Source organism: Poecile atricapillus, chromosome 5 (assembly GCF_030490865.1).
Source record: "Poecile atricapillus isolate bPoeAtr1 chromosome 5, bPoeAtr1.hap1, whole genome shotgun sequence".
NCBI lineage: Eukaryota > Metazoa > Chordata > Aves > Passeriformes > Paridae > Poecile > Poecile atricapillus.
In genome coordinates, this window is record NC_081253.1 from 11,524,896 (window position 1) to 11,538,946 (window position 14,051).

Genomic DNA, 14,051 nt, shown 5'->3' on the forward strand with positions numbered 1-14,051 from the left:
GCATGTCTTATCAGGAGCTTCTGAGACTTTGATATTACTTCAAACTTGTGACCAGTTGAAGTAATTGTGCGAGGAGAGACTGGGACACAATTTTCTTAGCCCTAGACTGCACAAGACTATTCAGGGTTTAGGAGTCTATTCATGAATCCAGGCGGTTTGGATAGCTAAGCAAAGATCTATGAAGAATGCTGCTTGCTGTTTCCTAGACAGCAGTGTGGATGAAATAAAACTGACTTGTAAGAATAAATAAGTAAAGGTCACAAAAGATCCTTGATGGAAATGAAAGGATGTGGTGAACTGTTTGTTTTCAGAAACCAAGGCAAAATCAAATTAGTCATTTGTTTATAAGTGTGGGATATCTTTCTGAACTGCTGGATAATATTTTCTTTCTTATTTCAGACACATATCAGTGTTAGCTGAAACTATAAAGAAGGGAATTCATGATGCAGACTCTGAAGCCAGGATAGAGGCAAGAAAGTAAGTGGAAGCTGTTGTTAGTGTCTCTTCTTCCTCCCCTACTTTGCCCCTGTTTTGTGAGTTAGTGGTATTGCATGGTTGAGACAAAAATCCAGTCAAGATAAATTCTTCTGGCTTCCCAGCTGGTGGAAGAAAGAGGGGCTGTGGGGTGACCATTCTGTACGGTTTCCTGAGGAGAGGAAACAGAGGGAGGTGCTGGTCCTTTCTTCCTGGCGATAGACACATGGCAATGCTTTAAAACCCTGCCAGGGGAACTTCTGGCTGGACATCAGGAAGCATTTCTCTACCAAGAGAGGGGATCACCCACTGGAACAAGGTTCCTAGAGAGGAGGTCAATGCCCCAAACCTGTTTCAGGGGCACTTGGACAGTGTCCTTAACAATGGAGTTTTAACTTTTGGTCAGCTCTGAATTGTCCAGGCAGCTGGACTAGATGTTTCTTACAGGTCCCATCCCACTGAAGTAGCATATTCTATTGTTATTCGCTACTCTTGAGATAAAAGACCTTGTGCCTAGTACACTGCTAAATGGTATCCTAAATTAAGGTAGTATTTTATGAAACTGAAAAAAAATAAATATGTATGTATAGGAAATTTTAGTATTTGCAATTAATTTTATTCTTTTGAAGATCTTACACATTTCCATTAATATGATCATACTTGTGGTAGTATGCTGGTGTACCAGGATCATGCTCTTCTGAGCAGAACACTACAGGAATGTTTTTCTGCAGAAGGAGGATGATGTAAAATGTGAAAACAATGAACAATAAATTTTATTAATCTAAATGCTGTGTTTTAAGCAGTGATGTTTCACAGTAGGACTGCTTAAATCCTTTTCAAAGGCAGCATGTCCATCACTGAAAATTACAGTAGTCACTGAGACTTCACAGCAGGTGACTATTTAAGCTGAATAGACAGCAAGGAGAATGGCATAGGACTTTAGAAAGCATGCTTAATTCTCTCTCCCCATGTTTATTAAATAGCAGTGTGGCTGATTGCAAGACAGAAATTTGTTTTCTTCTTGTGATGTGAGAATGCATGTGGCTTCTCTGAGGACTGGCTGTCACACACAAACAATTCTTGATTCACTTGAGCTAATGATCTTACTCTTAAACTGTCCGTTAGTTGCTCTCTGAAAAGTACCGAGAGTCTTCATCTCCTTTGTGCCCCAAGAGTGAATGGTGTTTAGCCATCAGCCAGGAGGTTTGGACCATAGAGGAATTCTTCCCTCATCCTAAATGCTCTTTTATTTTCATCATGGCACTGATTTGAAGTCCGTGTGAGCATCTCTTTCCTTTTCCTTTTCCTTGTTTTCGTTTTTGTTTTGTTTTTTTTTCCCCAAAAGACAGGCAGCATCCTCAACTCAGTACAGAGACATGTCTCTGCAGCATTCTTTGAGAGCTGTTGGTCAAACTTAAGGAAGAAAGCAACAGCTGGTGCTTTCCTGAATCAGGCCCATTCATGTGTGTTCTGCCTTTGGCATGTTTTTGAAATAGCTACTGCACACCCAGTCCCAAACTAGTGTCAGTCTGGTAGGCCTGTAGTCTCCCATGTACAGCAGACAGCTGGAGGGGTGAGGGTTTCTTCCCTAATACAGCTTTGTTGGCTACTCCTTTTTTTACAACAAATGCACCAAATGGTTCTTTCATTTGGTTTGTCTTTTGTGCAGCTGTTTGAGCAATACAATGGTTGAAAAAGCTGCTTGTCTTAAATGTGTCAGGGCAGTAGGTGCTTGAAATGACTGGGCTAATGAGCCCACTAATGGGAATAGTGAGAAGGGCTCTGGCTGTACCTTTGTGTCACAGTCCCCTAAAACATGACAAGGGTGTGTTCACAGCGCTGCGTGTCTTTTCCAGGTGCTACTGGGGTTTCCACAGTCACTTCAGCCGAGAGGCAGAGCATTTGTACCACACCTTGGAGTCTTCCTACCAGAAGGCCCTGCAGTCCCATTTGAAGAACTCTGACAGCATCGTGTCCTTGCCGCAGTCGGATCGCTCCTCCTCCAGCTCCCAGGAGAGTCTCAAGTAAGGTTTTCTGTGTCACTACTTCTCCATTTAAACAATTGCTGATAGGCAGCTCCATTGAATTGAAGGGAGCCATCACGTTGCTTTGTCTCATCATTTGGACTCTACACTTGGTTACTCCAAAATTGATTGGTTGATTTATATATAACACTGTGTGAACAACAAAACCCTGTACTGGCTTTAAAATATAATTATTAGATGGACTCAATAAATAATTTTCTAGGAAACTATTTGTGCTCAGCAGATACCGTTAGTTATTCCCTTCAGGTGCTTGAAACAGTGCTTAGATTAAAGTTCTGCCTTTAGCATTAATCGTAGAGGTGTAAGTCTGTCTCTTTCCAGACAAAAGAAAAAAATGATTAAATTAAACTTGAGTTGTAACTGCAGAGTCAATATATAATTCTTATGTTGAATGTATATATTTTAGCTACTCTCAGATATACAGTCAATTTAGCCTCCAAATATCTGTGATTTAAGTGTAAGACCCATATGAAAAACATCCATAACTTACTGGTGTAACTTTTTAAATCTGCAAAAAGTGTTCTTAAAGAATCTGTTTTTGTAAATAATGTACTAAGTTATTTCTTAATGTTTTTATAAATAATTTCATGGTGGTGCTGTATTTGTTCATAAACAACAAGCTTTAGTAGTTTATTCCTGCATATAAATAATTTCCTGTTAATTTAATTGTGTTTTGAGGGAACAGAATTGTACTGCTCTTGATAACTGAAATACAAGTTTTGTTTCAGTAAGTATTTGTATTAACTTCCAGCCGTCCACTGTCTGCCAAAAGAAGTCCTACTGGAAGTACAACATCAAGAGGTGAGAACAGGAGTTGAAAAATGTGCTCAGGTGTTGCTGAGGAAGTGTGACATTGTGATACGCAAAAACCAACTTCGATCACTGTTTACTGCTCCCTAAAATGGCAGCTTAGGATGTAAAAAATTTTAATCACTTCAGGGTTTTACACCATATTCTGTGCATCAGCTACTGATAAAATAATGCTTTTAAAAGAAGTTAGTAAATCAGTAATTTCTTACACCTGAAGGGAAGCCTAAAAGCCTTGAAAATTGTAGCCAAGGTATGTTTGGCTTTATAGTAGCTTGAATAAACTGCTGCTGATGCTAAGACATGCAGTTACATAGTCTAAGAGTGCCTTCAGTTTTACAGTTTTTGTTATTTATTCTCTGTGGTTTCTGCACTTACTAGAGGTGTCTGCACACAAGTCCTACAGTGTTAAATTCCATCTTATTGCTACTTGTCAGATGGAATATTTAGGTACAGCTTTTCTGTCCTAAGTAAATGTATACAATAATCTAAATAATACATTTTATTATAGAGTATAATAGACAAAACTTTGTTGGTAAATGATAAGCTGCCTTTTACACCTGACCAAGGTTGGGTTCTGGCTGGTTTGTCTGTAACTACACCTTACTGAGACCTTTGATTCAAGGAGATGTTCTTGTGTAACCTACTTGACTGTGCACACAAATGCATGTTTGCTTGCAGCTGAGTAGTCAAGCTTCATGCTTAAGAGGGTGAGCATCAACAAGTGATGGGAGCAGCGATCCTCATGAGAAGATGAGGTGTTGGGAAGGAAGTTATTAGAACCTGGACTGAAGGACCTGCCGGTCTGTTTCGGCCAGCAACTCTCACAAGCCAGTGATGGGTACTGTGGTTGAACTTTCCCATCTAGATTCTGTTAGAAGTTTCTTTTTACTGGCCTGACAGCCTTTTTTATCTTATCATTTAGGCTTTTAGAACTTGATAAAATTCTTAGAGGTAGCATCAGGGCAGCATTGATGAAATATCTTTGCAGGCAGTGTGGGGAAGCCCACATTACCCTGATAAAGCATTCTTAGTTGAGGTATTTCAGTGCCATCAGGGAGTGTTAAAAATAGTACTTTAAACTGCTTGTCAGGCTCTTTGAAGCACACAGCTCAAAAAATTAATCTTCTTTATTCTGGATCTCCCACTCCCATCTGCAGCATCTACAGTAAGTACAAAATCTGTGTCAACACCAGGATCTCTGCAGCGATCCCGCAGTGACGTCGATGTGAATGCAGCAGCTAGTGCCAAGTCAAAAGTGACGTCTTCTGGAGCATCCACCCCCTTCAGTTCTGCTGCAGCCTTGCCCCCAGGGTCATACGCATCACTAGGTAAATCTACATGTTCTACTCTGGCAGTTAGCATTCTTTAGTAGCAGAAGGTGCCTCGCAGTTTTATTGGAATAATAAACTGACTAGAAGAACGTGCCTCTGAGATAGTTCTCCAGGATCAGTGTGTGATCTCTTGCCCTTTGGGATTAAGAAAAAAAAAATACAACAGAAGTGACTTGAAGCAACAGTTTTGAATTATGTAATAATCTGCGTCTCACTCTTCTTTCTGGGGAAAAAAGCAGAACATATTATGGTTCTGGGACATTGCTGAGGACAGTGCTACTCAATTCCTTTTCACATGTTCCCCTGTCTCTTTTCCTCCTTTTCCTTCCCTACTTTCCTGAAACTGGTTTTCCATGAATTGTTTTATGCTTTGAATAGTACATCTTAGTTGAGTTTGCTCCCTTTCTGTTTCACAAAGAAGAAAGATAGAGAAGCAAAGAGGAGGCTGGCCTTGCCATGTCATCACGCAGGATATAAGTATCTGTTCCTCATGCTGACTCTCTGGATTATAGCCACATGTCACATTATTTTCTCAGAGCATTGTATATCGCCTTCAGGTGTCTCAGGTTTTCTTAAACTTTGCATTGGATCTTTCTCTCCTGGAGCTGTCATCAAAGGAGTCACAGAGGAGGAAATGCAAGGCAGTGATTGACACTGTACTTACTGAGCTTCATCTCAGTTGTGAGCAGAGCTGATCATCTGAGCTCATTTCTCATTCTGCTGGTTTCACACTAATCTAATCCCAGACTTGGCATCGATTTACCTTTACAACAGGGAAGAAACTCAGGGGTCTGTACTCTTAATTTAAGCTATGTATATTGTCTTCACTTGAGTTGGTTGAGGAGTTTCTTTTTATGTAGGGCACTTGCTCTTTAACCTGTTAAAAAGTGAGTGGTGAATTATATAGGGATGTTTTTTACGGATTCCTTTTTCAGACAGGTTTCTTTCATATCTGAAATGTTTTACCCTGGCTTAGATGTGTTGGTTGTATTCAGTTCAGAAATTGAATTCTTATTCTTATTTAAATTGTTCATACTTGGTTCAAGATTCAGATACATTGCAGTGGAAGTGCAATTACAGAGTGTGAAGTTGATCACATGATGGGCTTCACTCTGGCTTCAGTGGCTAAACTGACTTCTAACAGTCTTATGTCACGAGGAAGAAGGAAGAGGGAGGAAGTATCTACTTAAAACTGGCTTGATCCTTGAAGCGTAGAGACTGAATCCAGTGTCAGTCTTGTTCTTTAACCAGGCTCTAGGAGAAAAGTAGCAAATTCACTCTTAAATGATGCAAACATGGCTGCTCCTGAAGGTTCCTGCTTTCCTTTTTAGCTAGTAGGGACATTTATCACCTGCAAATTCCCATGAGAGAGATGGTGAGGCAAACAACGAAAATGGAGTTGGCCAAAGATTGGTTGTTGCAGGAGGGAAAACCTGCAAGTGTTTTCTTCTGATACATCAAGGTTTGATTTGTTGCTCAATCCAACTTTTTTAATTTCTTTAATTGTATTAATTTTTTTGCATATTTATGTAGCTAATATATAGTGCCCACTTCTGTTGATGTTACTGATTTTTCCCTATTAACCCTGTCCTTACTTTTCTTTAATTTGCCTAAAGATGGTACTACCAGTAAAGCCGAGGGTAAGCAGTCTCTCTGTGTAACTGAGGTGTGTCCACAGTCGTACTACCCTACCTGGTCTCTGTTCTCAAAGTGTTACCTGGTTCTCATCCATGTTCACTGGTGACCTGCATGAAGTGTTGCATGGTTGTCCTGCTCATTTTAATGCCATGGGGTATTCCTCACTTTCTCTTTGAGCTCCTCCCTGCTGATAACCATTAGTCTGCTTTTATGACTCTGGTCACTAAGTTGTTACATGGGTTTCTCTATTTAAAGCACTGCTTTTGGGTGAAGGTGACATGTATATAGACTAAAAAAAAACTCAACTAAAACAAAAAAAACTCCCAAACAACACAAGGCTTGTGATTTCTTTTCTCCTTGATGTGTAAAGTTTTGCTGTGTTTTTCCACCCAAAGCTCAGGTCACAACTGCCAAATGCTTTCGGGAAGAGACTGGGCAGTGAGAGAATTGAATGAGATGATCACATGGCAGAAAAATGAGGACAGTAAACAATGATCTCTAGGGAAGGAATGTTTAGTCAGCCTCTTTAAACCTGACCTCTCTCTTTTTATTGTTAAGTGTCTGAGTGAGATGCCTTACACCAAAGACAGTTGGAGGAAAAGCTTTTTTTACTAGAACACTGAGCCTGCTAGTTTGGGAAGGATCCCAGTCTGTTTTTTGGCCTGTTGTCAAAACTTGTTCTTTATTTCTTATTTCTTCAGCAAAAAAAGATCACTGGGAAATCACTTTTTCTGAGGTAGACAGGAGTTGAAAACAAGAATGTTTTCTACACAGAATGAAGATACCACACTCTCCAGCAAAGCTTTTTTTTTATTCCCCAATGTGAATCTCTTTTCAAGGGATCTATTACTGTCATGTGGGACTGTGTTTGTATCTTTGATGGCTGCTTGTATTTGGATGTGGTGGTCCGAGAAGTGCCACTGTGCTGTTGTGACATCTGTGTTATTTTTCTTACTATTAGTGATGCATTGATTTATTATTTGGAGGAAAAGGTCTGTACCATTTTTGGAAATGGTACTTAGTGTTGAGAGATGAGCTGACCTCTCCTTTGCATCTTGAGCAGGATATTAGTGCTTTGTGATCTGTCAGTGATAAAGAATATGAAGTTGGCCTGAGACCTGTATTTCTAAATCAGTCCTGAGTTAGGTGAAAATTCCAAGTTGTTGTAATAATTGATCTTTTTTCTTCTGCCTTTTTTTTTTTTTTTTTTTAATTGTTGACTCTTTTCTTTCATCTTAGTTCTCAAACCTATCAATTTTTGGCCTACATTTGAAGTGTTCAAGGTTTAATGTTTTATATAAAATACCATATGCAGCTTTCAATCCTCTCCTTGGCTATAATAATGTTTGCAGAGGCTTGTTACAGCAGTTATCCTGTGGAATACCTTTATTTTTAGTTTATTAAATACTTTATTGTCATGATGCAAAAGGGTAGGGGTTTTATTTGGTTACTGTTTTCAATTCAGTTACATTTGGAGCAGATTGGCTTTGGTTAAAATCTGTAATAGAAACCAGCAAGTTGCTTGGGGCAGGAAAGATTGAGATGAACTTTCAGAAATTGAGTTTGCTATCCCCTAAGTTTTATATACCAAGTCTTATACCTTCTTTTTGCTGTAGGATTGTCACTTTTTTGAGGAGGAAGATCAGGGAGAATTAAAACTACACAGTACACTATAGCCAGAGTACTTCAAGAATGAGTTTAATTGCTGTTTGAAACTCTTCATCTTTTTCCTTTGAGATAGTTCAGGGAAAAAAACCCTTTATTCAGGACTGAATGTGTCCTTCCCTGAATAATGAAGCTGAGTAAGGTCTTCTGCCAACTCTGTGATCTTGCAGGTTGAGTCAGGAACTACAGGGAAGATAAAACTTTGTATTCTTGACATAAATGTAGAAATTAAGAGGGTGGGGGTAGACAAAAACGTCCTCTTGCTCTGGAAACAGAAGGAAACAGAACATAAAGCAGAAATATCATCTACAGTTGTTCTCCTCTGGCTTTTGTTTTTTTTACAAGTCACCAATAAGAGAAAATTCCTGTGTCTTTTTGTGTGGTTCAGCTTGACATTAAATCTGCAGTCTGGTTCCCATCATGGCTTTCTGTAGCTGCATTGTAAAATTCTGCTCATTCCCCTGAGCAGGGAGCCAGCATTGTGTGAACTTGGCAGTTCCCATCTCCTTTGCCCTTGGTTCTCCTCATGGTTTGGTTTGGAGTCAGGCAGCTCAAACAAAGGAGCAAGATAGGGTAGGTGATGCTGGTGGCAAGAATACAAATCAAGAGCTGAGTCCTTTGGTATTAAGTTGTGGCATCCCAAGCATTGGCAAATGCTGTAGAAATTCATTTCCTTGTGGAAAGGTAGGTGAGTCTGTATACGAGTGAGGTTTGTGCAGATCTTGATGCAGTGCACAGATGTGGCTTGATTGCCCAGACCCTTCATGTATGGGGATCTTTTGAACTGCATTAAGGGCTTTACACACAGAAAGCTCAAAAGAGATAAACCTTTACAGTCCTGATCTTCACAGCTAGTGCTAGGGAGGTGCACTTGTGCCATGTTTGTTATACCTGATTAAAAGGAAACTTTAGAAAAGTTTCTGCTTACTTTCTCATGAAACAGCTTTTCAAATAGTATTTTAAAAGGGTGCATAATGCTGACTTTAATTAGAATGGCTTAGAGCATTTGTGTTACTTTTTTCAGAGCAAGCATAAAGTCAAACCCTTCAGACAAAGCCTTTCTCCAAAAGGGAAAGCATAAATGCTGATTTGACCTGCGACTGTCAAATTCAGAACAAAATCAGTGGTTTGCAGCCAGTGTCACAATTTTTAATAGTTTCTAGTATTCACCAGAAAGTCAGTAAAATGGGATTTGTTAGTTTTCAGATAACTTAGGCTCAGGTAGACACCTTGAATGCATTATCAAAGGCTTTGAAAGTAACACAAGTTTAAAGAAATTGCTATTTCTGTTTTCTAATCTGCCTTAAAGCTCTCCCTTGTCCTTAAGGGTGAGTCTTGATTCAAAGTAATGACTGACAGTGGTACTTTACATGGAACTGCTCACGTAGTAGGTTTCTTATTTTGCTTGCTCCATCTGTTTGCAAAGTGCTGAGCTCATTTGGCTGTGCTTGTTTGTGTAGGGCAAAGTGGACTGTTCACTGAGGCCTCTGCTTTGGAGGGAGATCTCATGTAAAGCCTAGAGGCAGCACAGCTTGATGGTTTCCAGTAAGGATCAAGTGCCTCTCAGGGAAAGTCATGGTGCAGAGTCAGGTCTTTCTAATGTTGGAGAAGTGCTAAATACGCATGGAAACCATTCTGGTAAAAAGTTTTTTATGTATTATCTATAAAGCATGTTTTTAATTGATCTCTGTGTGTCTCCCAGGTCCATGTGTTATTTAGCAGTGATACAGCTAGGGCTAGAGGCTGTTTCAGGAATGTTTTTCTCCAAGTAGGGCAAAAACCCCAGTGTTGGGTAACCTAAATGCATTAACCTGATCCTTGGAGAGACCATCATCATTCCAGTGCCATCCCCATTGTGCCTGTGTATAACTTGTGTGGTTTTAGGTGTCCCAATTCACAGTATGGAATTGATTAAAATGAGTTGTGGAGCTGTTAATACCATTTTTTAGACTATTTGGAAACTATTTTCTTCAGTGTAATATGCAGACTGAGTGTCACAAAAAGCCTATGACTGTTCTGAGTGCTGGGGATGGGGATGCTGCAGCATCCACCCAGAGGGCTCAACCTGCCAGGTGAAGCCTCTTGTGAAGCACAGATGTTACCACAGAATCTTCCTTAATTTGTTCCTTTTCTGAAAACTAAGCAAAACAACCTTTCTAGGTTTAGGCATTTGTTAGACATTTCAGGGTTGATTCTGAACTGTTGTTGTAAAGATGACAGTAACTTCAAAAATAAAACCAAAACCTCATAAAAATCCAGTAATGGTTTCTTAACACAATGCATTTATATGGAATCTTTCAAAATCTTTTCTCTACCAATAGCAGTGTGTCACATGTCAAATTTAGGTCAAGGGCTTTTTAATGAAAATACTTTCATGGTTTTTGGAAACTAGTTGGGGCAGTCTTTTTCTGTTCCTTTGCTGTGCTGTTGTTGTTAGGATGCAGCAATGTTTTTAAAAGCAGCAGAAAAGTAATGGTTATGAAATATGGATTGCTACATCTGTAGTTTGAGCTAGATATAGAGACAAACCCACTTAAAAGCAAAGAAGTTTTGGGAGGGGAGGTGTTTACTTGAATTTAAAAACAACAAAAAAGTAAATAATTTACTTGATATTTTATTTCCAGCCCTGCTTGAAATTAGTTTTTTCTGTCTGGGTTAGAATGATAAAGCCACACACATAGTCCAATCTGCAAATAAGTCTTGGAAATGAGTGCAGATTCTTGTTTGCAAATGAAACTCCTAGGGGAACGTACAAGACACATTTGTGTTGTGTGGATTAACTACTGTACATGCATGCTGTACTTGGTATAATATATACTAAAAAAATCCATTTGCACAACACAACTCTGTGTAATGTTAGTTCAAATGTTTGTCATCATTTTTTAAAGGATGAGAAAATCTGTATAATTACTGGGACTATGTTCCTTCTGTGGAAGAACAACTTCTCACACTGTTCTCTCTGACACCCAATGGGCCTAAATCAGTGTGCAAATCCACCAGTCCAAAAGGAAGCAGAATTTTGTTCCTGGGCATTCATTCTTTCATTCATTCAGAAACTGCTGAAGTTGGTAGGAATCTGTCCACCAGCCCTTGGGGGTTTCAAAATGGGGCCGAGTTCTCTTTTCCAATCCTGCTGATAATCACGTGTTAATTAAGTTTGTGTTAGTTCTGTTTTATTTTTAAAACCTCTAGAATTGGTTTCAGAAACTAATTTCAGTTTCACTTTATATATTATTTTAGGGTTTGTATTTCTTAAGTTGGAAAAGTCACTCATGCTATCCCAGTTTTCCCCTTCTTAGTCACCTACTGATGAAGATGCAAGGAAAAAAAAAAATCTTTTGTAGATGCAAAAAAAACCAGGAAATTTTGAGGATCTTAAGTGGTGGTTGTGTAAGAGGAGGGGGCATCAGTCCCTTCTCACCCATTCTTGGCCTATGCACATCACTAAACGTTGTCTTCCAGTACTGTACTCTTCCAGTGCTGTGTGTGTAGTGTTGAATTTCAGCTTGACTTCCCCCCTAGGACTTCTTGCAATGCCAAGGCCTCCCATTGGTCATCTGGAAGGATGTAAATGAATTCCATTACTGATTCCCAAGATTGGTCAGGTTTAAATTCTTGTCTTACAGTGATGCTTTCTTGATAGAAATGAAGGGAAGCTTTGAGGCTTTAGAGAGGAGCACGATGTCTGCCTGCCTTGGAGCCTGTGTCAGGCTTTGGATCCATGCTCATTAACAAGTGACAGAGTGGCTCTGCTCATCTGTGTGTATCTGTGCCTGGGATGGGATGGGCACTGGCATGGGATGGGATGTGGCTGATGGAGAGCCTTAAGCTGTCTCTGGCGGTGTATCAGGCTGACCCTTTGTAAGGGGCAAGAATGCCCTAGAGCAGAGGAGTCTGCAGCCATCAGCAGCCAGTCTTACGGCTATTAAACACATGGGTGTGCTCAGAGCTTGTTCAGTTGAGCCAGTGGTTAAAAAGTTTTGTTTGTGTTTTCCCAGTTTTATGCTGATGATTCCTTCTGTGTCTCATCTATAAAGGATTGTTTGAATGTACATACCTCTACTTTGCCTGCTGAGCTGTTTTAAAACTAGATGCTGGTGGAAAGTTTGAAGTAGAACCGTCTTGTCGGCTTTTTCCCTTGCAAACAAATTTGCCCTTTCTTCTCAAAGTTAGGCATCTCCTTGTCACTTTGTGTCTAGCAGAAGCTTTCAGACCCTGTTATGTATATTTTGAGAGCTCAGAGAAGAAACAGCTCCCAATCGCTCCGTCTGGGCTGCTTGCCATTGTCTTGTCCTGCATGTGTGCCTTATGTGAAGTGGGGTTTTTTGGGTGGGAAGTGTGTGTCTCCCTGTTCATATTTCTCTGTATGCTTATGGTGGAGACAGAGGGCAGGAGATGAGTGTTTATAACCAGTGGGTGCAGTTGTTTAGACTACTTTTACCTGCTGTGGGCTTTTTCCTTTCATTAATGTGCCTGAAACTTGAAATCATCCTCTGAATGCAGGATAGCACTGGCATGAGTCCTGAGAAAAAAACTTCAGATTTGGCTAAGATCTTACGTGTTGAAAAGTATTGATGGAGGCTTTCTTTGTGTTACTCTTAATTATCATTTCTTTCCCATTAACTAGAGACAGATAATTGAAGCTTAGCACTGGAAAGAACATTTTGTAGGAAACAACCCTGCCCCAGGAAGGGGATGAACTGATGACCCTGTAAGCTTTCCTAGCTCAAATTTCTGTGGCTTTTCCATGAGGAAAGGACAGAACAGGGACTGAGAACACTTTGAGACTTTATATCCATTCTCTGCTGAAATAAAGAGAAGGCACACAGAACCTGTTTTCCTCAGCACTGATTATGTAAATAGGGCTCTCTATTACAAGTAAAGTTGCACTGATCTCTGGATAAATATGAGGGACCTGTAAACAGCAGGGAAAATTCAATGAGCCTCGAATAAAAGTGTGATCTGACTGTGTTGACAAACTATCAGAGGAGTGCATGCCAGCCTGCACAGGTGGAGCAGGATATAAAGTGCCAGACAGCTAGTTGGAAATCCCAGCGATGGAATTTGGGAGGGGATCTGTCACACCTGTCTCTGAAAGGGTGATCACCTTGTCAGAAAGTAATTATTTGATACAGGAAGCTGCATTTAGGAAACTTGAAATTTTTTGTTGTTGATCCTTTGTAAAGAAGCTACTATAGAACAGGAGCAAAGGCTATAGAGAGGTAATATTTTTTAATTAAGCTGGCTGATAGCATTAAAGAAAGCAAAGTAGTTTTTGGACTATGGGCTGTGGCTGCTTCCACTCCCTCCCCTGCATCTCAGCCAGCCTAATAAAAGGTGTTACCTCTCCCAGTAACTTATTTTATACCCTGGGTAATTGTGTGTTTAGTGTTGCTGCCTTTGTAAGAAACTTGTTAACAGTCTGATTGTCTTTGCATTCCTGCAGGTCGGATTCGCACCAGGAGACAGAGCTCTGGCAGTGCCACAAGTGTCACCTCAACGCCTGCTGATACTCGAGGCCGCAGCCGGGCTAAAGTAGTTTCCCAGTCCCAGCGTAAGAATCACTTTATTCCTGGGGGAGCAGAACAAAGAGTTATTAATGTGTTTCTCTTGAATTGCAGTAGCACCACCAGAGAATTGGGCTCACTTTGGACATGTAATAAAACAGCTCCTCACCTAGCCAGTGTGTGCTCCTGCTGACAAACAGGGCCCCAAATCCCAGTGCTTAGTTGTGGCCTTTTTTTACCAGCTGTGCAGCAGAATTTCATGTCGCTGATGTGTAGCTCTAAATAACTGGCACTGTGTCTTGCTGAGACACCCCTTGTGCCTGTAGCTGACTGCTTGCCCCTGCCAAGCCTCTCCTGCTTATGTTAGACTATTTCTGTATGTGTGAACATGTGAGCTGTCTAAAATTAATGGGGTTTGGCATCAGTTGAAAATAGAACATCACCTATTTTGTGTAGATATGGGAAAAAGGGTTCTGCTTTGATTCACATGACACATCTGTGCTCTCTGGCTTCCTGGCAAGGCATAGTTTTCTCCTAAAAGCCACACATATGGTGCTGCTGCATATTTGTCATGTGTATCT

General features: G+C 40.2%; 1 protein-coding gene across 17 annotated transcripts in view; it reads left to right on the top strand.

The window, feature by feature from the left end:
* Window positions 1–14,051, top strand: part of CLASP1 (cytoplasmic linker associated protein 1) — a 170,504-nt gene that overhangs the window by 86,494 nt on the left and 69,959 nt on the right. For 16 of the 17 annotated variants that reach the window (XM_058839247.1, XM_058839248.1, XM_058839253.1 and 13 more), the window contains exons 16-20: window positions 400–477; window positions 2,331–2,498; window positions 3,271–3,320; window positions 4,487–4,657; window positions 13,410–13,517. In XM_058839247.1, the coding sequence (XP_058695230.1) occupies window positions 400–477; window positions 2,331–2,498; window positions 3,271–3,320; window positions 4,487–4,657; window positions 13,410–13,517 (575 nt within the window). The remainder of the gene's footprint in view (window positions 1–399; window positions 478–2,330; window positions 2,499–3,270; window positions 3,321–4,486; window positions 4,658–13,409; window positions 13,518–14,051) is intronic. The other variant, XM_058839259.1, reaches the window with a different exon arrangement.